The 22,988-nt window shown below is 47.1% G+C and overlaps 1 protein-coding gene across 1 annotated transcript in view; it reads right to left on the bottom strand.

Annotated features, from left to right (window-relative positions):
* Positions 1-22,988, bottom strand: part of IQCK (IQ motif containing K) — an 86,471-nt gene that overhangs the window by 56,118 nt on the left and 7,365 nt on the right. Inside the window, exons 3-5 of the mRNA XM_025046104.1 lie at positions 22,825-22,983; positions 5,945-5,997; positions 5,735-5,812 (exon numbers count right to left, since the gene is read on the bottom strand). Coding sequence (XP_024901872.1) covers positions 5,735-5,812; positions 5,945-5,997; positions 22,825-22,983 — 290 coding nt within the window. The remainder of the gene's footprint in view (positions 1-5,734; positions 5,813-5,944; positions 5,998-22,824; positions 22,984-22,988) is intronic.

Genomic DNA, 22,988 nt, shown 5'->3' with positions numbered 1-22,988 from the left:
TCTGACTGATTTGGTTGAAACAGACTGCATACCACAAAATAGGACGGTGCTGGATTCACGAGCAGAAGAGAAGCCAACAGGAGATACGACGCCACACCCCACTGTCGGAAGGCAGGGAAGGAATCGCCCTTGTCCAGCTCTGATTAGAGCACACAAGACATCGCATCCTGGTCCCGAGTATCACCCCTTTCCCTGGAAGAGCACTGTGCATCCCTTCTGGCCATCCACCCTGAAGCTTCTCCCCGTCGGTAATGCCAAGTTCCCTATGGCACTGATACTGAGCTTGGCCATGGGACTCGCGCCGGCCAGTGAAATGTGAGCAGAAGTAATGTTTGTCACTGCGTAGGTCGGCCGCTGCTCTTCTCTGTCTGCTTGAGACTTAGGGACAGGGCTGCTCCTTCATCCTGGATCCCAGAATAAAAAGAGACGTGGAACAGAGCCAAAGGTGACAAGCAGGCAACATGTGACAGAGTAAAGAATAAACCTTTGTTGTTATAAAGCGCTGAGATCTGAGGGTTGTTTGTTACTGCAGCAGAACCTAGAGAAAGCTGACTAATACAGAATACCAGAGGGTAGTTGTGTTTATCTACACAGGAGCACGTATCAGTCAGGACTCTTCCATTTGCAAGTATCAGAAACCTAACTCAAACTGGGTTAAGAAAAAAAAAAAGGTATCTACTGACTCATTTAACTAATAGGGGTAGAGTTGGCTTTAGGTATGGCCACATAGAGAGGCTCAAAACAATGCCACAAGGGACTCAGGTCCTGGCCACCTCTCAGTTGTGCTTTATCTCGGGCATAATCTCTTAAGCTGGTTGCCCTCAGCAGTTCAAGCTTATCACCTCAAAGCTCCAAGTCCAGAAGAAAGAAAATCATTACTGGCTGCTTCTTGAAAAATCTCGGGATTATTTCTGATTGAACCGATCTGGAGTAACCATGGGGTCATGTGGATTCCCTGCTTTGACTGGCCAGGCCTCGGTCACATACCCAGCTCAGAGCCCGAGGTGGAGTCAGCTCACTGTCCCCGTGAGCTGAGACTGGCTGGGGTGAGCCCCTAGGAACATAGTTCTGTAACCAAAAGAAGGCGGCGGGGGGATCAGTGCTGGGCTGGAAAAAACATAACTGTCTACCACGGAAAGCAAGAAGTGAGAATAAAAAGAAACAGAATAACTGTCCTTCGGTTTTGCAATTGTTTTCCATTCTTAAAGTAATTCTATAGACAAAATCGTACGGAAGAGAAAAGAAAATCCGTGTTCCTGCTGTTTGGAATAAGACATCCTTCGGAAACACTTTGTAGGTCTAGAGTTAGTTAATTCTATGATGATGCTTGATTTTAAACATTTCCTTTTCATTGTATAGTTTATTTAACAAATAAGTATGTTTTACATATGATAAATCGTAGTTATTTTTTTATAGACCTAAGAGAATTTTTAAAGGGTTGTCAATGTCCCTGGCTACATAAAAAATGAAGTTATTTTAAAAAAAAAACAAAAAACAAAAACCATGAAATAGAAATGGGTAACCGAGAAGGGACAGAGTGAAGAACATGCTAAATTATGGGGACCTTCTGAGAGAAGGGTCCATCATTTATGAGATAAGCAATCGGCAGCCACCCATAACAAATGACCCCAGTCGCCCAGCTCCAATCTGACGATATAATGACATCTAGCATCAAGGACAGCTGGGCTTGGTAGAATTCGTCCGCCCAACAGCATTAAAATAAGACCCAAACTCACATCTGAGCTGGCTCCCCAGGCCGGCAGGTGGGATAATTTGAGGCACTGAAACACCAGTGCAGACAGAGGAGCTGCGTGTCACACAGGAGCTGTACTCTAGAGTCAGGACATAAAATGAAAATCGCATACAGCGATTTTCCCCTTAGCATCCCTTGACTTAGCCATATAAAGACACGGCATCTTCCAACCAGCCTCGCAGAACCAGTTTTCTCCTACTCTTGGAGCTGCTCACTCTAAGTACCAAGTGACGTAGAAGGCAGTAGCGTAATTAGCCATGCTCTTAACAGCACAAACTCTGGAGCCCGACTGCCCGGGTTCAAATCTCGCCTCGGCTATCTACTAGCTTGTGACCTGGGGCAAACAACTTCTGCAATTTCCCTGTGCCTCAGTTCTTTCTGGGAAATACGGCTGTCATCACGACTACTAGGTACTCAGAGAATATCCACGTGTTCCCTTACGTCTCCCAGCCTCCCTTGCAGTTGGTTTGGCGCCATGTGAGGAAAGGTGAGAAAGTTAAGAGCCTTCTAGGCTGAGATGGTTAAGAACTAGGGTGCCTCCTCTATTCTTTTCTTCCTTTGCTTCAGTGACCTCAAAGATCCCATGCTCCAAATAGCTATAATTTATAATTTATAATTTCAACCTGCACCAGCCATGGTATGAGCAAAAAATAAGCTCTTATTGGGTTAAGCCACTGGTATTTTGGTAGTGTTTATAACTGCGACCTAGCTAATCTAGCCTGATAAATACGATGAACATAGAAATGTTTCCTACTTTCTAGAGCTGTTATGCAAGTTAAATCAGGTAATATTTCTAAACTGTTCAGAAAAGTACCTGACTCAACATTATATAAATGCTTAGTAGGTAGGCAGGTAGACAGACAGACAGACAGACAGAAGAAGGAGCTGCCTTATGAGCAGCTCACGTTATAAGAGGCACATAATACTAAGAACAACTAAGAAAAAAGCTGAGTCTGGGGCCTATTTCATGCTTCGCCTCCAAGGTAGAATCTTCTCTCTACCGCCCAAGAGCACAGCATCGAATCAGCATAAATTAAGTCCATACATACTGCAATCCAACTGTATACAAAATCAGGGACCATGGCACATAGTAAGTGTCCCAGAGATGGCAGCCAGCCAGCTTAAGAATATGACTGCTCCGTAACTTTAGAGTGCATTTAATCATTCAATAAATATTAGCTGAATAAATGAACAAATAAATTAAACCACTCCCTTTGGGTAGCTGGAGCCTACCTGCTTGGTGTGTATGTATCAGAAGTAGAAACAAATGTATTCCTTTAATAGTTGTCACCAGAATTTCTCTTATGCAGGGAACTAGATCTGTTTAGATGAAAGACCACTTTATAGATGGAAAAACTGAGCTCGAAGAGGTTAAGTCGACTTTGCCCAGAGTCACACCACGGCCGGAGCCCAAGCTCCTAACGCCTACACTTCACTGCCATCACAGCTTTGACTTCTAGGATATTCTAACGCCACCTTTGATAGCTCCAGGATGTGACTTCCTGTCATCGTCTTCAACCCACCCCATCAGCCTTTTCAGAGACTGCATGATTCACACGGATGACATCTCCGACACCACGGCCTCGAATCCACATGACCCATCTTCCTCAGGTCCGCTGCTCAGTAGAGCGGTAACACCTTGGAACAGGTAATCACCGAAGACTCTCGCATCTCGATTTCCCAAATTCCCACTCTGATCATAACTCTCTCTAGCTTTTCATCTTTCCCACCCACTTATTTCTATTTATATTATTTGCCCTTACGTGGGGCTATCGTTTGGGAAGGTTATTGGTGGGCCCCTAGAACAGGGAGCAGCCAACTATATAGCCTGTGGGTCAAATAAAGTTTGTAAATAAAGTTTTGTAAATAAAGTTTTATTGGAACGCAGCCATGCCTACTTCTTCACATATTGTCTATGGCTGTTTCATGCTACAATGGTGGAGTTGAATAATTGCAACAGAGACTACATGTGGCCTGCAAAGCCCAAAAGACTTACTACCCTCTACAGAATCTTTGATGACCTGACCTCTACAGAATCTTTGATGACCTGACCTTGAAAGCCTTGCCCTTGGTCCTCAGGAATGCTAAGTGACTGGAGCCATGTTCTCAGGGCAAGCCCAGGGCTCTGCCCACACCAGTCCTCCTCCCCGGTGCTGCTGGGAGAACTGAGTTTGGCCCTGAAGAAGGGGTGTAGGGAGGGCAAGAGACAGCTGTACTGAGGCCTCTCCCTTGGGCCCGCACCTGCCACTCTCCTCTTGCCCCAGGGCCATTTCCTGCCACTCCAGCACGGTCCCGTGAATACTCCGTCACTCTGGCCACCTCCAGTGGAAAAGAACAGCCCTCCGCTCGCCCGGCCCAGCGCCAGTCAACAGCTACTTCCTCGCCCACGGCACAGCCGCCATTCAATCGGGCGCTCACGAGGAGCTCTGAAAATGTTCATCGTTGCTTTTCCTTTTAATTTTTTATTATGGAAAATTTCAAAGACATAAAAAAGTAGGCAGGAAAAAAAATGAACCCATGTCACCATCAGCCGGCTTCAATTATACTGCTTTCCACATCAGTCACTCGGTATAAGTCCCCCCCAGCCCTGTCCACAGATATATCATCTCATATTTCATTCATAAATATTTCAGCATGTTTCTGTAAAAAGTCATCTTTTTTCATGATTATGAAATCATTATCGTACTTTAAATAAAATAATTCTTTATACCATTAACTATTTACTCAGTGTTCAAATTTCCAATCGCCTCATCATTTTTAGCTTGTTTCTTTGAATCAGGATCCAAATAAGATCCACACAATGGATCTTATTTCAAAACCCTTATGGACCCGACCATCTCCATTTTAGTGTTTCTGGGTTTGGTATATTTCTTCTTTCCGATATGAACACATAATGTAGTATTTCTTCCCCTGCCTGAAAAATGGTTGTTAAATTGTTAACGTAATTCAGAAAATATGGTAATTTATCAGAAAAACGTTGAGACGGTATTCTTAGGGAGGTGAACAATGCCTTCCCTTGTACTTACGGTCCCCTGGGCTCAGTCTGGACCTTGCACTGTATTAGCTTTGCCAGCCTTCCACCCCGACCTGCCCAGTCGTCTATTGTCCCCACCCCCTTTACAAGGCTGCTGGAGATGATGGCAGAAGCTGGCTGTCCTGGGCACCGCACGGTCAGGCCGTCAGCCGGACCAGCCTTATCAAGCCCCATCAGCTTCGCCGCAGCAGCGGCAGCAGCCACCTCCCCTCGCCCAGGACCCACAGACCCTGCCTGGGCCTCGCTCTCGGTAGATGCGATCGGGTGACAGTGCCCACCGGGAACTTTCTCCACTCTTCCCCCTTCCAATTTGAATTTCCTCTCACTTTTAGCTCTTGTCTCGGATACCAGCGCCCATCGATAAATGTCGCTAATCACATTGTCGCTCATTGCAGATGAAAAACAGCTCACAAAAAAATACTACTACCAATTTCATATGATATAATTAATTTTTTTGTGTAGTTAAACATCTAATTTTAAGAACTCTGGAAGTATGCACTATAGACTAAACTGATTATATCCGTGAGGAGAGAAGGCTCAGTAGAATGATGGTCAAACAGAGTTGTACCTGTCATGTTCTGATACTTTTAAGTGTAGAAGTGACGCGCGTAAGTAAAAATTAGTATTTGAAAAACGTTAGTCGTATTTGCTGAGACATAATGACCTTCAGAGGAGTGGGGAGGGAGAGAAGGAGAGAGAATGGAGAGCTGAATTACTTAGTATAAGAATTGTTTAAAGTTTTCTATTTTCTTTCTGAAGTGCTTCTTGAATAATCACTGCATGTAGACATGTCCTTGGCCTAGACTGAAAATAACCAGAGACAAAAGCCACAAATGGAACTGACCTGGGGTCCTGGGTGGATTAGTTCTCCTGGACTGGAGAAAATCATCATTAATACGACCTTACAATTAGGAGGAAATTATCTAAAGCCACATGTCGGCACTTACTGTTGCTTCAGCCACTGCTCCACAAATGGAATGGAGAAGAATTCCGTGAATGGCTCCCCTACCCTCTTTGGATTTTGACTGGTCGTGATGCCATATGTTCGATTGACAAGAAAACAATAAGAATTCAGGTCAATTGTTGCTATTCTGCTTGCAAATTAACACTATTAAATCCGTAGGGTCACTGAATATTCAGAGACTTGAAAAACTTACTTGTATAACCACTCCGTCAGAAAATCACAGGCAATGAATTTGGTTCTTTTCCTCTAAAGAGAGAAGAGAGAATTAAATTAAATTCTTTGCCCACGTCTGAGTAAGACAGAGGAAGAGGGCTCATTGACTGCTGTTAGATGAAATATGCGTGAGCCCCCGATGAGGTTTATAAGTACATCAACAAACAGTAACTCGGGAGAGGTAAAGAATTCTGAAGACATTTCTCCAGTCATCCTTGGACAAGCATATTTTCTGAGAGCAGAGACTGTTGAGAGACAGTACTCATGGTAGGGGGCTTACAGAATTTTCTCGGAAGGATTTTATTTAAATCCGGGCCTTGATTCTTAGTAATCGTATTCATTGCTTTCCCCATCCACTCAGAGCCTCAGAACGGCAGTGCTTCCGTCTGGGCGCCACCTTCTAAGGCGGAAGCCGAGCTCGTGGGTGCCACTGGCCCGTGCAGCTGACCCTGCCAGGTGTCCATCCAATAGCCACTCTCCGCTTCATCTTTATTAACAGAAACCTAATTGACAATCAGCCCAGAGGAAAAATTTTACTTCCCAGCCTCCCGTGTAGGAAGGGACAGCCATATGACACAGTTCCACTGTATGAGATAGAAATGGCCACATCCCGTGGCTTTCTGAGAAAGTTCTGCCTTCTTGACTTCTCCTGCCCTTTATCCTCCAAGTTTCCTTCTATTTCTTTCAGTCTGGAACACAGATGTGGGGCCATGAAGCCAAAAGTCATGTGCAGCATGTGGTGGAGCGATGGACTGGCAGGAATCTGGGCCTCTGGTGACTTCCTTAAGCCGCAGCACCCGCTTGGGCCTGACTTACTCTGAATGTCTTGATACGCAAAGGAAAATAAACTCCATTTGAATTATTACCACTGTTCCTGAGTTCTCGTAACATGCAACTGAATGTAGTCCCTAGGTGGTAGACAGCTAGTAGGCCACAGGGGAAAACGTCCCGGAGTGACGTTTACTCTCTATTTGGGTCCAGCCAATGGGAGGTACCGGCAGGAGATCCAAGAAGAAAGGCAGAAAGGCAGGGTGTTGTGGGTTGAATTGTGCCTCCCCTCCCCCAAATTCATACAATGAAGTCCTGGCTTCTGGTACTTTAGAATGTGACTGTATTTGAAAACAGGATCATTACAAATATAATTTGCACTAGACTCTGGACACAGCTATGTCTGAAGCCAATAGGTACGTGAGCCGATATATTCTCTTTTTTTATTAAGCCGGTTTGTATTGAGTTGTTTATTGCTTGCAGGAAAAAGAATTTTAACGACTATTCCTTCTTCCCCAGTTGGCTAACTCCCATTTGTCCTTCAAGATGCCTCCAGGAAGCCTCTCTGAGCATTCTCGCCCTCTTCAGTCTGGGGGAGGCGCCCCCTGCCCCCAGTTCTCTGCGTGCCCCTGTCACAGCATCTCCGATCTAAGTGGAACGTAACTGCCAGGCCACATGTCTATCTCCCGTCCCAAACCACACACTCCCTGAGGACAGGGCACACGTCCTCTTCTTCTTTACGTTCCCAGTGCTTCATTGAGTGCCTGGTGCAGACTGAGTGACTGACGAGTGGGGAGTAAATGAGTGAAGGAAGTCGCCATTCGACTCCAAACTATCGCGGCAAGAACCTGACATTTACGAGTAGGAGCTGCTAATTTAATTCCATACCATTTCTCTTGACTTTCTTCCCACAATATTTTTTTTATGACTATTTTTCCTTTTTTTTTTTTTCGCCTTCACTTTGAAATAGCCAGCTCAGCTTTATAATCTCAGATACGGCGGTAAAGGCTGCTGCGGAATTGATTCTCACTAACAAGGAAAGTGCTATGTAAGATATTTCTTCCCTGAAAGCTTTATTATAGCTGTTAGTAAATAAAATATAGTGGGGCCGGAGTTGCTGGAGATTGTTTGCAGTCTTTTACCTCATTGCTGATAGCCTTTTATTAAAAAATAGAAAGACGGCAGGCCAGGGCGATAAAATTAAATGTAGCAGACCACGTAATGGGGGCTTCTAGTTCTTCACTGCGTGAGGAGGATTCCCTTCAACAGGCCATGGAAAACCAGAATGGAAAACTACTTGTACGATAACGCAAATATGTGTCCGGCACGAACTGCCGTGTAATAATTTAAACGACCCAGCAATTGTAGGGTGGCAGCGTCTCTCTCCTGTGCTACAAAGATGCATTGTTCCCTTGGCATTTACCACGCTATTTAGTGGTAAAGATTCTTCCGACGAGGGGAATGCGGCTTGACTTACTCTATTAAACAGAGTTTTAAAATAGCCGAACGGTCTGATGTGTGAAGGTCATGCAGACAGACTTGATTATTTTTGATGCAAAGAAAGAAAATAGAAGAAACTGTGTTTTCCTTCTGTTCTGGGCAAACGTGGACGTGCCGTGAATACTCAGACACACAGAACAGTGGGGATATTGTTCAGCTGTTGTTTAGTTTAAAAATTATCTGCCGGGAGCTGAAAGAGAGAAGGGAAAGCAAATGAAAACTTGTGGTGAGTGAAGAGATAAGACAGGAAGTAACAGGGGAAAATTACAGTGAGAGATTGGGAGAGTGTGGGCGCCCGGGGTTTACGTAATGCGGACAAATGCAGAGTTCACGATCAGCGAAGGGTGTCAACGTGCGAGTTTGGGCAAGCAGAGAAAACAGTCCGGACAAACTCCAGCAAGGCTAGACAGCGATTTTTAATCCAGAATTAATAGGAAAAAGACTAAATGGCAAGGGAGAAGGCAACATCACGTCATCGCGTGTCTGCAACTTACGCATCCAAAGAAAAACGAGATCGCTGGGTAGAAAGAGGGATGGACAGACAGGCAGAGGGATACGCGAAGAAACAAATAAAGCAAAATGGCAACTGTAGAATCCAGCTGGTAAATATGTGGCTGTTCACTCCAAAAGTCTTTCAGTTATTTATATGTTGGGGAAAGAATATTATAATAAAATTGGGGAAGGGAACTGGGGAGGAGGACGACATCACGAAAGACTCGAATCTCAAAGAGAGAAAAGGCAGACGTCGGGATTTAATTCAGACAGTATTTTGTGCTGATTTTTATGTTGGATACACATTTAATAGGGGACCGACTGGGAGACTGGCGACTGGAAAGAGAGCACCGCACTGTAGTCGCTGACTCCGCATCGGGTGACGCATGCCCTCCCGGCCAGGAAGGTCAAAAGCACGTGCCGTGAGGTCGGTGAAGTGTGGCGGGCCATGGCGTGCACTGGTTGAGACTCCTTGGGCGTGCGAGGGACACGGATATATGCTTGGGTCACCCTGGTTACTGTCGTTGTTGTTTCTTTAAGTCAGTTTAGGCTAGATTTTGCTGCAACAAACGAACCCCACATCTGAGAGCTCATGTCATCAACGGTTTCTTTCTTTCTCACGTGACATGAGCGTTTCAATCGGCTGTGGCTCTTTTCCCCACGCCGTCTTCACCCGGGCCTCAGGCTGCCAGGGTGAAGCTCTCTCTGAGATGACTAGCTGTCATCCAGAAAGAGTATGGTGGACCGTGCACTGATCCTCAAGCGTGTTTGGGCATAACAGACGTCATATGATGCATTCCACATTCCGCTGACGAAAGCAATCGCACGGCCAAGCCTCCCCCAGGGAGAGGCCACAGGCATTTCTGAACAAAATGTTCCAGCACAGGGGTTACTGTAAGGAACATGAGACTACCTCTGACTGGGGGCAGAGCCAGCACTCGAGAAGTGGACCGGCGTCCACGGCTGCTCAGGGCACAGGACAGCTAGCTACGGGCGTCCACCAGCAGCTCTGTGGCCCCGAACGGCTCTGGTTCTGGTTCTGCGAGGACCCGGCTCCCAGGCCATGGCTTCTTTCTCAACACTTGCTGCTGTTTTTCCTGCTGCTCTTCTAACTGCTTCCTTCTGCTTCTTCCGCTTCAAGGTCTGCTCACTCCTGGCTTCTCGAGCTGTCTCCTCGTCTGCAGTATCTCTCCGTTTGAACCCATACCACGGTGTGCCTGCTCGCTCTGTGTCTGACAGCCCCACTCCCCACGCGGGAGACTGACTAGGCTGGTCAGACGCCGTCAAGGACAGACCATCCCGCTGGGCAGAGCAAGTGTACCGGGCCATTTCATAGCCACTGAGTGGCTGTCCACAGGGCCTGACACCTAATCCTGGTTCAATCACTTGAGGCCAGGGTACTGGGGACATGGGCGAAGCAGTTAAGGGCTGCAGTGAAGGCTGTGGGCATGGGCTGCACTTAGAAAGTCACAGCCTCCTCTCCCACGTAGCTATTCTCCCCAGCAAACTCCCAGACCCCCGAGACCCACCCCAGACACGACAAAACTGGCCCATAACTAGGATCCTGGAGGTGAGCACACACTGGGACTGTACCCAGCCGCCAAAATTCTTATCACAGCGAACTTCGACCAGGGCTTCGTTTTCCTACCGCATTAGAATTTCATTAGACAAAAACAATGCTTCAAAAAGAAGTTAAAAATAAGCACTCGCAACACAAAACGTTGACCAAGACTTCCAGCGCAGGCCACGCGGTCATTTCTGAAAGTATTCTCGATTAACAAGAGTAGCGCAGAAATAGCGCTACCACACCTTTCCTGGAAGGATCTATTTTTTCCACTCCTTAGAAATTTTTTTCCAACAAAAGCTGATGGTATTTCTCACTTCCTTTATTGGTCAAGGCCAGGAACTGGAGTTTCTTCCCTTATTGACCAAAGCCTTAGCACCTTTTAAAACATATTCAGGTATTTAATTTTAAAAACTATAATAAATGACCATTAGATGGGCAAGGAATGTAAAAAAAAAAAAAGAGGTTTTGTTTTACTGGGTTATTCAGAGTAGCAAATTTTAGTGTCATGAGATCATCAATGGACTTATCAGGAGTTAGAAATCGTTTCCTGACACCAACTATTGTTTACGATACTCTTCATTGTGATGGAATTTGATGAGCAACCAAAGGCTGAAAGGGAAAATTTGGTGTTGCATGTGCTGGGATGGGAAGAGAGGCAGAAAGCCTTATCGCCTCTATCCAGACCCTGCATTTAATACATATTTAAAGCTGAGATAAGATTTATTTTCATCCATCACTTTACTCATACGTAAAACTCCCGATTTCTTTCCAAATCAAGCAAGGAACACTGTTCCAGTTTGGCCATGTTCGGTAAACATTTACTGAGGACCTACTATGTGTCAGGCCCTGTACTAAATGCTAGAGATAAAGAAATGAATAAGACGTGGCCCCACTGTGGTTAATTCAATGTCCAGCAAACACCTACCCCCTAGCTGAGTAGCAGCTGCGATGGGTGTCAAGGATTAACCCCACGGCCAGCTCTAGTGTGAACCCTGATAAGGCAGCCCAGATAAGCCCACTTCACCCGCCTCCTACACCTAAACCAATCTGGTCCACACCCACCCTGGCCCAAGGGACTCACTGGATCAGGAACGAGCAGGAAACCAAGTTCAGAGTGGTAGGATGTAACAGGAGATATCTGGGGCTTCTGGGAAATCATTTCCTTCGCTTTTCTGAAGGAGCCAACCATCCTCTCCTTCCAGTGGATGGAGGAGGCGGAGGCAAAGCCTAGGCCGGCGACCATAGCTGTTTTGCTATTTGCGGGGAAGCCAGCCTAAGGATAAAGCTGACTCTGTAAGAGGCCAGGCAGAAAGGCAGAAGCAAACTAAGTCCTCGGTGATTTCGCTGAGCCCCTGAATCAGTCCTGAAGCTTTCCTTCTCTACCTCACAATGTTCCAGTCAGTCACTCCGTTACTATTTCAGCCAGTTTTCTGCTAGTTGCGACCTAACGAGTCCTGGCCGAGATAGGTGCCCAGCGTCCCTTCTGCCTTCTTTGATCAACGGCACCCTGAGTTCCTTTCGGGACCCCCCGCCCACCACCAACAACTCTACAGCTATGTGCCTTGGGCAGGGCTCCTTCCCTCTGCTTAACAGCCCACCAAATCCCCCCAGGTCCAAGGACTGATTCTCAAGTAGGTAACCGACCCGGGTCAGCTCAATCAGAGAGAAACTCTGGGAGAGACTTTCTCTTTCTCTGCTAAACTTGAGCCTATGGGTCACAGGCTGGTGCCACAAGGGAGGGGCCGTTTGAGAGCGGAGCTGAGCCGGAGGAAACAATCAAGAGATGGAGTGGGAAGCAAGTCGTGAAGACATCATCTGGGCTGCACAGGAAGATCTCCCTGTGGGTCTCTTGTCCACAGAAACAAACAAACCAACCAACCCTTTCCTATTTTAGTTTGAATGAGGTTTTCTGTGACGAGTTAACTCCAGCCACTGTGGGAACGCTACTTCTGCATACTTAACGAACACATCCGGCCGAAACGAACTCTGCTGAGTTCGTACTCCTTTTTATTGCTAACGATATAAACCTCTTATCCAAAATTGCTTACAGTAAAAATCATTCACTTTACACAAGAATTTCCAAGTGAAGTTTACAACTCTGTTTCATACAGAAGTCCCACTAAGTTCTAATCTAGTTCTGATCTCTCGTGTTCCAATTAAGCTAACCCAAAGGTAGGGCGGGATGGCAGGGGATAGTTTAAGAACATCAACCCAACTGTGATGTCTAATCTTTGCAGTGATATTGACGTCTCAAATTTAATTGGCTCCAGTGGAATAAGACCCAGTTCATAAGAACAGGAATGGAACCGCGAAGAGTCTGAGGAGAATGCTGAAGGTCTAGCTTAACAACTGCGTGTGTGATTTCCTGTCTTGAAACCTTGTTCCCCTCCCGATTCACACAGACTCTGGCCAGCCCAGGGACTCCGGGGGAAGGTGACTATGATTATAAAGGGAAGATGGGAAGGTCAGTGTCAGTGAAGACTCAGTAAGGAACAGGCGAGTCTTCACGGAAACTCTACTCCATGCAAACTCCTGTCTCCATGTCAGAATTATTTGCAAAGCTAGCTTCACAGTCATGCCGACGAGAGACCAAGGGGTCTGGAGCATTCCCGACAAGGCCTGCCCTCTGCTCAGACAAGACGGAGATGTGTCAGGGCCCGTGCGGGAGGCAGTTTATGGTAGAGACTTTGATGATGTGTCTGTCCTGATGCGTCTCACTACACCTACCTGAGACTGGATTTATCGTTTCCTTCCCTGTCAGCCTGGACCCATCTCTCCTCACTCTGGTTTTCGCTTGCTAACATCTGCTTCTCCCCCTGAGTCCCTCCTTCGAGCACAATTCTCAATGGCAATGGCCAGCCCTTCCTGAGCACTCAGCTGTTATCAGTGTGGCACGCACACCAAGTCATTCAATCCTCCCACGGCCCTGGTGAAGTGGGTGTGACGGTTATTACCCTCCCCACTTAACAGATAAGGAAACTGAGGCTCACGGCATGTAAGGAATCTTCCCAGGGACCCAGAGCTAGCAAAAGCTGGAGGGGGAGTTCAAGGCCACCTGTCTGCCTCCAGCGCCCCCGCCCTTCATCACCGTATTCTGCCAGAGCCCTCCACATTTTGGAGTCTCCCCGCATTCGACCTAACGTGTGTCCAGTTTCTCGCTTAAATCCTGCCCTCATTCTCTGTCTTCCAACCCAGGTCTAAGGAACTCTTTTCCAATTTAATTCTGTTTTTACTTTGTTGCTACTTTTCACTGTAGCTGTGTCGGTCACTGACCGAAATACTTTAAATGCACGATCTTATTTAATTCTCGCAAACTCCCTTACATGAAGCAAACACTAACATTATTATTTTCATTTTATAGAGGTGGGAACTGAGGCTTAGGAAGGTTAAGGTTACAAGGCCACCATATTAGCAAGGTCCAAGATCACGCATCTAGAAGGAAGCAGAACTGGGCCCTAAATTCAGGTGAGCACAGTTCCATATTCTACACGTAACAGGAAGCTTCCCTTATACTGCCCCCCACGTCACAAAAAAAGCAGCTGCCGACTCCAAAATATGGACAGTTCCAGGACTTCAAAACAGGGGTCAGTAAGCTTTTTCTCAAAGGGACAGACAGTAAATATTTTAGGCCCATGTCACAACTATTCGGCTTTGCCACTGTAGTGCAAAAATGGTCATAAGCAATGTGGGAAGGAATGGTGTGACTGGATTCCAATAAGAACTCACTTACGAAAGCAGGCAGCTGGCCCCCAGGCTGTAGTCTGCAGACTCCCGCTTCAGAACACTGTCAGGAACCGATAATATCTCCCGCAGAAGCCTAGAAAAATCCACAGCACTTCAATTCCGACGCAGAAGTTTGATTTCAAGAAAGCTCGGTTTCACCTCTCCACTTCCTGAACGAACCTTTATTATTCCAAGGGATTAACAGTTTAAACATCTTTTGGATCTGGGACTAGTTGATGGCTTGGGTTTCCTGCTAAGAAAAAGTAGCAGGACAAATGCAGTTCTCTAAATAACCAAGAGGATCCATGACTTCTGTTGAGATACGTTCTTCTAAAAAAGAATCGATTGAATCTTACTTTATTTTCATTCATTAAAAAAAAATGGCTTCACATCCTTCAGACATAAAGTCTCAAGAAAAGGCTGCAATATCTGCCATCTTTCTTTTCTTTTCGGTCACCAGCTGTGGCTCTAGAGGCCCCGTAGCCCTTGGGGGTCTCCTCGTGTTGCTCACCGTTAAAGAGTTATGTTTATATTTTTAGAAATATATATCATTTGTTAAGGCGCTCGTATTTTTATAATGATGAGGCAAGTCCATCCTTGGGCGTGTGTAATGTCTAGGAAGTAGTACCCCTGTTAAGGGATTCTGCCCTGCAGTCATTCAAGCAACAACTGGCCACCCAGAAGGGGCCATGGGGAATGGCAGTCCCCTCACAGACGTGCTGTTTTCCAAGCGTGACATTAACAGCGCCAACCACAGTTAGGATGTAATGAGGGCTTTCTATGTGCCAGATGGTCTTCCAAATTTTACTCAACTTATTTATCCTCACGACAGCTACATGTTACTATTACTATTTATCATTATTATTATTATTATTATTTATTACTATTCCCAGACTAAGAAATGGGCATTGAAAGGCTAAATACCTTGCCCAAAGTCACTTACTAGTAAGTGGAAGATAAAACACTTGACCCAGTTGGACCCCAGAGCTGGCCCCTTGCCCATATCACCTTATTTAATCCTCTCAACAATCCTGCCTGTGGTTTACAAATTCAGAGGAGAGCGCTGCAGGCAAGCAGCTTTCCTGAAGTCACTAAGCTAGAGCCAGAACTCAAACCCGCCGCCACCTCCTGCCACCTGCTGCCAGACCCGTATTGTTTCTAATAGAGGAAGGAGGTCAACTGCACAAAGGGCCACCCACCATTCTCCACCCCGCTCCCTGTATCCACAGCCTTTGCAGAGTGACTCTACAGCTCTTCCCATCAAGATATGGGGTCTGTTTCCCCACAGTGCCAGTTCCAAGCCTCAGGCTCAAGGGGCCGTGAGGATGTCCACGGGACCCATCCCGGCCACCCCGTGAACACTCCGGGGCTAATGTGGTGCAGGGTGAGAGACCCGGTGGAACAGAGCTGAGGCCCATCCCAGCTGAGGCCATCCTAGCCGACCTGGCAGCAGACCACAGCCAAGGCTGGAAGAACCTCCCAGCTGAGCCCGGTCCAAACTGCTGGCTTACAAAACGGTGAGCTCAACAAACTGTTGGTGTTTTAAGCCACTAACTTCCGAGGAGTTTTGTTATGTAGTAAAAAGTGAATCGATGCCATGTACAATAACTGGAATGCACTTTATGGCCAAGTGGTGATGTTCTCCCTACGTAGCGGCCAGTCAGGATGGCTACGACAGCCACCTGGCACAAAGCCACGGCCCCGAAAGCAAGAGGGCAAAGCTCCAGAGCAGAGAAGGAAAATCCTGTCACAAAGCCACTGCCCATTATTCTGTAAGACAACCATGGGGTCACCCGTGGGTCACAGCTTGTTGACTTTCTTTTCAAAGCTTTGGCTTTTGAGGACGACTTTGATTTTTAGAAACAAAAGCAAGTCCTAGCTGAGTTTGGAAATGAAGTAATCAATGCTGCTTTTGTTAAAAAGAAGAAAAGAGGCATGACTATAAAGTTATAATAAGATTTTCCTGCACGGTTTACAAACTGGATCTGACAGCAATTCCAAGAGTCTCAAAGGGAAGCATTTTCAACACTAACAGCCTTATCGATGCAGGATTGAGTGCCAGGCTCTGAAGCCAGACTCAGGGTTCAAACTCCGGCTCTTCTTCTTAGCAGCCATGTGAATTTGGGGACTTCTTGGGCCTCAGTTTCCTCGTCCACAAAATGGGGACAATAAAGCCGCCCATTCAAAGGGTTACTGTGATCATTAAAGAGATCACAAAGCGAAATAATGCTGGCCTATAGGAAGTACTCTATAAATGGCTGTCATTAATCATCAGCAATGGGCGAGCCTTACCAATCAGCCCTTAACTTTGAGCCCTACTTCAGATTTAGGGGCTAAACTCACATCCCAGCAGGAGGGCTACTCAGAACATCACACAATTTAAACCTTATGGATTGTTTTATTTCCGGAATCTTCTATCCTGCAGCCTAAATATTTACTGGGTAAAAAACTTTTCTAATGATCTGAGCCAAGAACCTAGCTCCATTTAACAGATAAACAGAAGGTTTTTTTAAAAACACGGTTTTAAGATACACTGGTTTTGCCAGAAAAGCAACTACCATAAGTGAAAACTGTACTTTGCTTTACCCAGAACCTGAGTTTCTCACTATTTCAGAAAATCAGATCACCAAAGACAAGATCACGTTCAGTATCGGAGGGACGAAAATGATGCACGTGGTTCGGTCTGCGTTTTGCACCGTTGTGTCCTGGTGGTTCTCGCATGGGTGTGAGCAAGGGGCTGCTTCGCGTCTGCTTGCGTGGTTTTACTTGAGCTTTAAAAAGGGAAATATGCAGAAGTGGTTTTCATTCTATTTCTGCTTTATATCATAGCCCACTGTAATGTAAATGGCTACTATACATATTTTTGCAATTATTATACAGATTATCATGATAGTGCCCCCTGATTAATCATGCCTCCCGGGTCCGTGCCCCTTCGCAATGTTACTTGACTACTTCCTCTCGATGAGTCTATTTCTCCCCCTCTTACGAGCTGCTTTGTGAGTCGCCGGCCTTGTGAGTCATTTTGACCGATGGAACGTGGAGGAAGCGATGCCGGTGGAGTTTCAGAGCCCGGGCCTCACGCTCCTGCCTTCGGCCTTTCGGAAGGCGGCCCAGAAGCCACCAGGCTGTGAGGGAGCTGGGCTGGCCTGCTGGAGGGTGAGGGCCATGTGGAGGAGAACCGAAGTGCCCCAGCCAAGAGCCAGCACCAAGGCCCCAGACATGTGAGAGAGGCCAGCCTGGACCTTCCCTTCCTGCCCAGTCGCCAGCTGAAAGCAGCCACATGAGTGAGTCGAGGTGAGACCAAGGGGAGACGCCCAGGCAGCCCACAGAAATAATAAATCATTGCTGTTTTAAGTCATGACGCTTTCAGGTAGTAATCAGGTATCTGATAAACAGGTAATATCATCTAAGTGTTTCATTTTAGGACAGTAAGCAAAGCACTATAAAATGTGATGACGAGCGGGCATTGGGCCCGACAGGGTTGAGGACGACCGCTCTGATGATTTCCCACTGCTCTGAAAACGAAAACCCCACTTTCTACCGGCCTATGTGATATGGCTGTGGCCGAACGACCTTGCCGGCCTCACCCCCCACCTCCTTTGCTCACTCTGCTCCTGCCATACTGGCCTCCTTTCCTTTCTGTCCCTGGAACAGGCCACTGAATTTGGTAGTCCTGGGTCATTAAAGAAACCTGAAGAGTCGCACATATGCTACATAAATCAGTCTGCACAGAGGAACGCCGGTGCAGTATCTGTTGTGGGCCCACAGATACACTCCTACCAGCTATTTGCACAAAGTAATCATTGTCCATTCTTCACCTATAGGAGTATATTTAGCAAACTATAGAACACTGCTAGCGACCAGCTAATTTCACAGCAAAACTAAAATGCCCACCGACTTCATTTACAGATGTCGCGTTAATGCCCTACATGTGCCGCTTAATCTCCTCTGCGACCTTTTTACACATAAATGAAAACAAGCATCTGGGGAAGGATTAAACAAATGTATTTTACTCGCTAAATCCACATCGTGAAACGCGCAGGGTCTTCATCGAATCCTAAGGCTGTGACAATTCATGGGAATGAGACATGGCAGGTTTAGTCTCCTAATTGTGACCGCCTCCAAAACTTAAGGAATAGAGAAATATCTGCTTATTAAATAAGCTGAATTTTATTCTGAGCATTTCAGAGATTTACGTATCTAATGATGAGCAAACTATTTGATTAGGATCTTTATGAAATTCATGGGAATTTGATACATAATATTTAAAATAAAATATGTAAAAGAATCCGGTTATTAATGAATCAAAATCAAAATCATCGAGCTTGCATGGCTTGTCCAGGGAACAGCGGGGTTGGAAGCAGTCTGTCTGATTCCAGAGGCCAGGTTCTGAACCACGGTACCACGTACTGTAGACTGCCTAATCCGAGTATGCACGCACACGCACAGGCATGCACGCACTCCAGGCATGTGTGCAAATGGCCTAGTGCTCTATGGCATAGTAATCAGGCGTTGCCTCTTCTCTGTCTGTCTGTCTGTCTGTCTGTGTTTTATTCCGGTTTTCTTTTGGAATGTCAGTACTCACAGGCCCCTAGGGGCCTGACTGAAGGCCTGGTCTGGGTGACCGTCCCAGGCTCACCTAGCTTCTCACTCCCCTCCTCCACAGCCCCCAGACCCATCTTTTCCATCAGAGTCTGGCCTCAGCATCTGGCAGGCCCTCAGACCAACTGGCGGCATGGTCCAGCGGGCAAACTCCTAGCTTGAGACACAGACCGCTCGGTTTGAATCTGGGCTCTGCCGCCTCCTAGCCGTGTGCTTGAGCCTACTGGTTGGCCCTGGCGCCACACAGCCCTCACCTGTGAGATGGCGACACCAGCACCCACACTGGAGGGCTGCCGCGAGGATTAAGTGGGTTCCTGCGGGTGAAGACATGCTCACAACAATGTCTGGTCCAGGGCAAAGCCTCTAAAAGCGCTAGAAACCGCTATTCTTGCATTCCAGCGTCCTGGCCACTCTGGCTCTCCACGTGCTGGGAGGCGCCTTCGATTTCAGAGGATTTGCTCCTTGCTCTGCTCTAACTCCAACAGACACGGGCGGCCGCCCCACAGCCTACTCCCCTCCAGACGCGGCAAATCCAGACGCCGCAGGCACAGTCAGCACGCTGCCTCCTGCGCACAGTCGCTGCGGCAAACTGACATGAGCTCCGTAACGTAGCTGCTGTCTTAAAAGTGGACTCTGACTTTTAAAGAACTATATTCACCCATTCGTCCAACAAATACTTAGTGGGTCCCTACTATGAACCACAGGGGCTATATCATAGAATAAAATATAAAATAAGGAAAGCGAGAAAAAATAACTAGAAGTCAGCATTTTAAGGGCAAATACAAATCAGCAATTATTCTTCAGCAATCTGATATGTAATTTTAATGGCCCCAATAAACAATGAATTACACCGCAGTTTAAATGCCATTTGGATGCAAGTCAGTTGGAGACAGATAAGAATGCGCTGGTGATGTAATTTTGGCTGAAGGCCAGTTATCATTCAGTTTAAGCGTCTGTTCCCAATGGCAGGAGGTGAGGAACAGCCGAATCGAGAAAATGCAAATCTGTCGTGCAGATCTGGATAACAGGAGTACCGCTTGGGTCTGACAAATGTCGAGATGGCAGTAATGTAATTTTTAAGCCTTCAAAACTAATCCATAAGACCAAGGGACCAGGGTCAGGGAGGATGTGGAATGGAGGGAATCAGATTTAATTAAGAAATCTGAAGTCAGGAAATGAAGGAAGTTAATGGTAATTCACCCGCACTGCGATCTGTAGCATTCAAAGTCCTGAGCTTCCCCGCCCAGCCTGAAGGGACGGTGGGGCGGGGCGAGCTCAACACGCTGTGGTGCCATGAGCATCATTAAATACGTCCCCTTGTCCTCCCGTAACAGGAGCGCCTCTGTCACCCCTTCAAGGGGTGAGGAAATTGAGGCTCACAGATTACATAGGGTCACCCTGCGAAGGCGTGGCGATGTCGGACTCAAGTGTGCCTGGCCGCCTTTCAAGTTTATCAGTTCTTGCGAGTTTGATAGTTTGAAGAACCCACGCTTTCTACATTCCTGATCATTTGTTATAACATTTAAACGCTAATGCTCTATTCGAGCACCCTGCGGCGCTTGGTGCTTGGAATAGTTCATTTAGTCTCCGAGGCGGCTTATCTGCGGGACGTCGGAGATGAAATACGAGTTGACACAAGGATGCCTCATTAATCTCCAACACAAACAGAAATTTCGGATTCTTTAAAAGCGTTTTGTCATTGCCTAGAGGTTGGAAACTGTTGTCAGGCCCCTCGTTACAAAATTATTTATGTAGAGACATTAGATATGCAACCCTCAATGTGAAATCTTAATTACTGCCCTTTTAGCTGATTCTTGTGCCCTCAGAAGGGTATAAATTAGAAGAATCACAGCTGAATACGTTAGAATGAAGGCTGCACAATGGAATATAGCTGCCCTCAGGTCCGCATCCATTCTGGCCGTTTCTCCACGTCCATTCTTATTTCAGAGGAGCCAAAAAGAACAGATACAAAAGAGAGAAAAATGAAAATGACCCTCGTTCACCATGATTCTTCAGCTATGGAAGGCTTCGCCACCAGTCTGTGGTTTTCTTGAGGACAGGGCCTTGCCTTGTCCGCTGCGGGGCCCAGGGCCTGGCCCTGCGATCGGCACATAGTAGGGCTTAATAAATGTTTGCTGACTAGAGCTGAACTTGGGTGACGATCTGTTTGCAAAGCTTCCTTACGTATATATTCGAACAAAGGTTATTCCGCTGTGCTCATGCCATCGTCTGATCGTTGTCTTGCCTGCATTCGGTCTAACAAAAGGCGCAGCGCACTGAACGTCCTGCGGCCAACAGCAAGATTAAAAAGATGTGTGACTCGTGACATGGCCTGGCATCCCTCATTTAGCAGCGGTTCCTAAAACCAGAGAGTCAAACCCAGCTGACGATGGCAGGACCAGGCCGAGGGCTCCGCTCCAGGCCTCCAGCCTCACTACCATTCCACCCGGCCATACCTTGTACCTGTAACACCACACGCTGGGAAAGGGTCAGTTATGAGTAGGGGACAAGAATTAAGTTGTCAAGGAAACCAAATGAGCAAATGAACAATACTAAGAAATAGAAGCAGTTTAGATTCTATAACCTAAGGCAAGTAGCAATCTGTTGTCCAGAAAATAACCATGAATGAAAAAAAAAATCAGTATTTCCTGGAGCTATTTAGGCGACAGCCTCTAACTCCCACATTTTGGGAGGGATGAAAGTCCAGGCTCTGGAATCATCTGAGTTTTGGCTGAAGATGGGCTTCATTACTCACGAGCTGGGTGATTGTAGGAAACGCCCGTCTCCTCTGAGTTCCAGAGGCCTCCTCTGTAAAAGGGGATCTGGCTTCGATGGTTTCTGTAACCCTCTCAGGGGGAAATGAGATGATGTGTATAAAGCAATTTGGCCAGTGCTGACACTCAGTGGGCAACTAATCAGTGAGACAGCTTCCCTGACACTGGTACCATGACTTAGCACAGCAGGAGTCAAACCACAGGCGAACGGAGCGTTCCCTGCAGCTGACAGTCAGTACCTGGATCGCTGTCATTTGTTGTGCCAGCCTTTTCTGTTTCTAGTCCCCTTTGGCAGAACGTCCTCTGCTGTTGATGAAAACGGGGACCTAATCACTGTGGTGTTTCCTGGTTCAGGCCGGGCAACTGGCTGTACCAGGAAGTCAGAAGAATGAGGCGGGGTCACGTTCCCCTAGATTTGAATTCACCAGGCCTGTGTCTCAAAACTAAGCATTGCTGTCGGAGCGATACGAAAACACTGTCTCTGCAGCATGTAAAAGTGCCGTCAGGGCAGTATCCAGTTCTTCTCAGAGGTCCCGTGCCGAAAGGCAACCAGGCAGGCGGCACCGGCCCTGAGACCGCGACGTGCCAAACTGATCGGGGTCTGCACTGTAGTTACTGCCAGTTTTCGTCTCGTTTCAAATCATTTCATCTGGATTTGAATCCTAGTTCGGTCATTTCCCCTCGATCACCTTTCCGAATCTCTGTCAGACGAGAAAACAGAAGGGCCCTCGGAGGGCCGCTGCGAGGGATGAAGGAAATCACGGATGACAAAGCACAGAGCGAGTGCGTGGTCATTAAGTGTGGTCGCTATTTTACTCTTTTCACGCGCGCCACCCAAATTCCAGTATTTGAAGCCACGCAGGGACCACGCAAATCCAGAGTGTCCTGTTGACTGTAGGAAAGAGGGAGCCTCCCAGGGGACTCGTGTGGGGGTGCACCAGGCTCGGAACTTGGTGCGGAGATAACTGGCTGCAGTGTAATAGTGACCAGTGGGCCGAGCACTCGCTGCGTGCAGGCCTCCCCTGCAGCAAGTTACACGCGTGGCACCTGGCAGGAAGCAGAGTAGGGAGAGGCCAGAGGTGGGAAGACCGACGCAGGGCCGGATAAGAGGCGAGGAGGGCTTTAATCCACGCATGTCACAAACAAGAGCAGCAGGCCCAAGAATCGGGTGGCTGCCAAACTGCCAGGGAGAAGGGCGGGCAGCGGGGCCAAGCAAAGCGGAAACCTCTCCAGGACCCTGGGACCAGGCAGATGGCCGCGCACGTGTGCGCACAACTGCGTGCCACGGCTGGAGCTGGGTAAGTGACCCAAAACACAGCACTTCCCTCCCAAAGGGGTCATTTCGAGAACAACCGCTTGATGGTACTGAGATAATGAGCAACAGCTGATACAAACGAAATCACTGGGCGTTTAGAAAGAAATAAAACAACTGACCTCAAAACATTTTTCTTTCTTTGCCTGGTGAAGCAGACTAGCCATTCCGGGAAGCAGAATTGGAAAGATGAATGTTTCCAAATATTCTTTGGGAGAACCTAAAACAGACCAAAAAAAAAAAAAAAAATCCCGCCAAAACCCCCAAAGGGCAACTACATTCTGGG

The sequence above is a fragment of the Pteropus alecto genome, unplaced genomic scaffold, assembly GCF_000325575.1.
Source record: "Pteropus alecto unplaced genomic scaffold, ASM32557v1 scaffold34, whole genome shotgun sequence".
Classification (NCBI taxonomy): Eukaryota; Metazoa; Chordata; class Mammalia; order Chiroptera; family Pteropodidae; genus Pteropus; species Pteropus alecto.
Note: the sequence above shows the minus strand (reverse complement) of the source record. Positions and strands in the feature narration are given on the sequence as shown.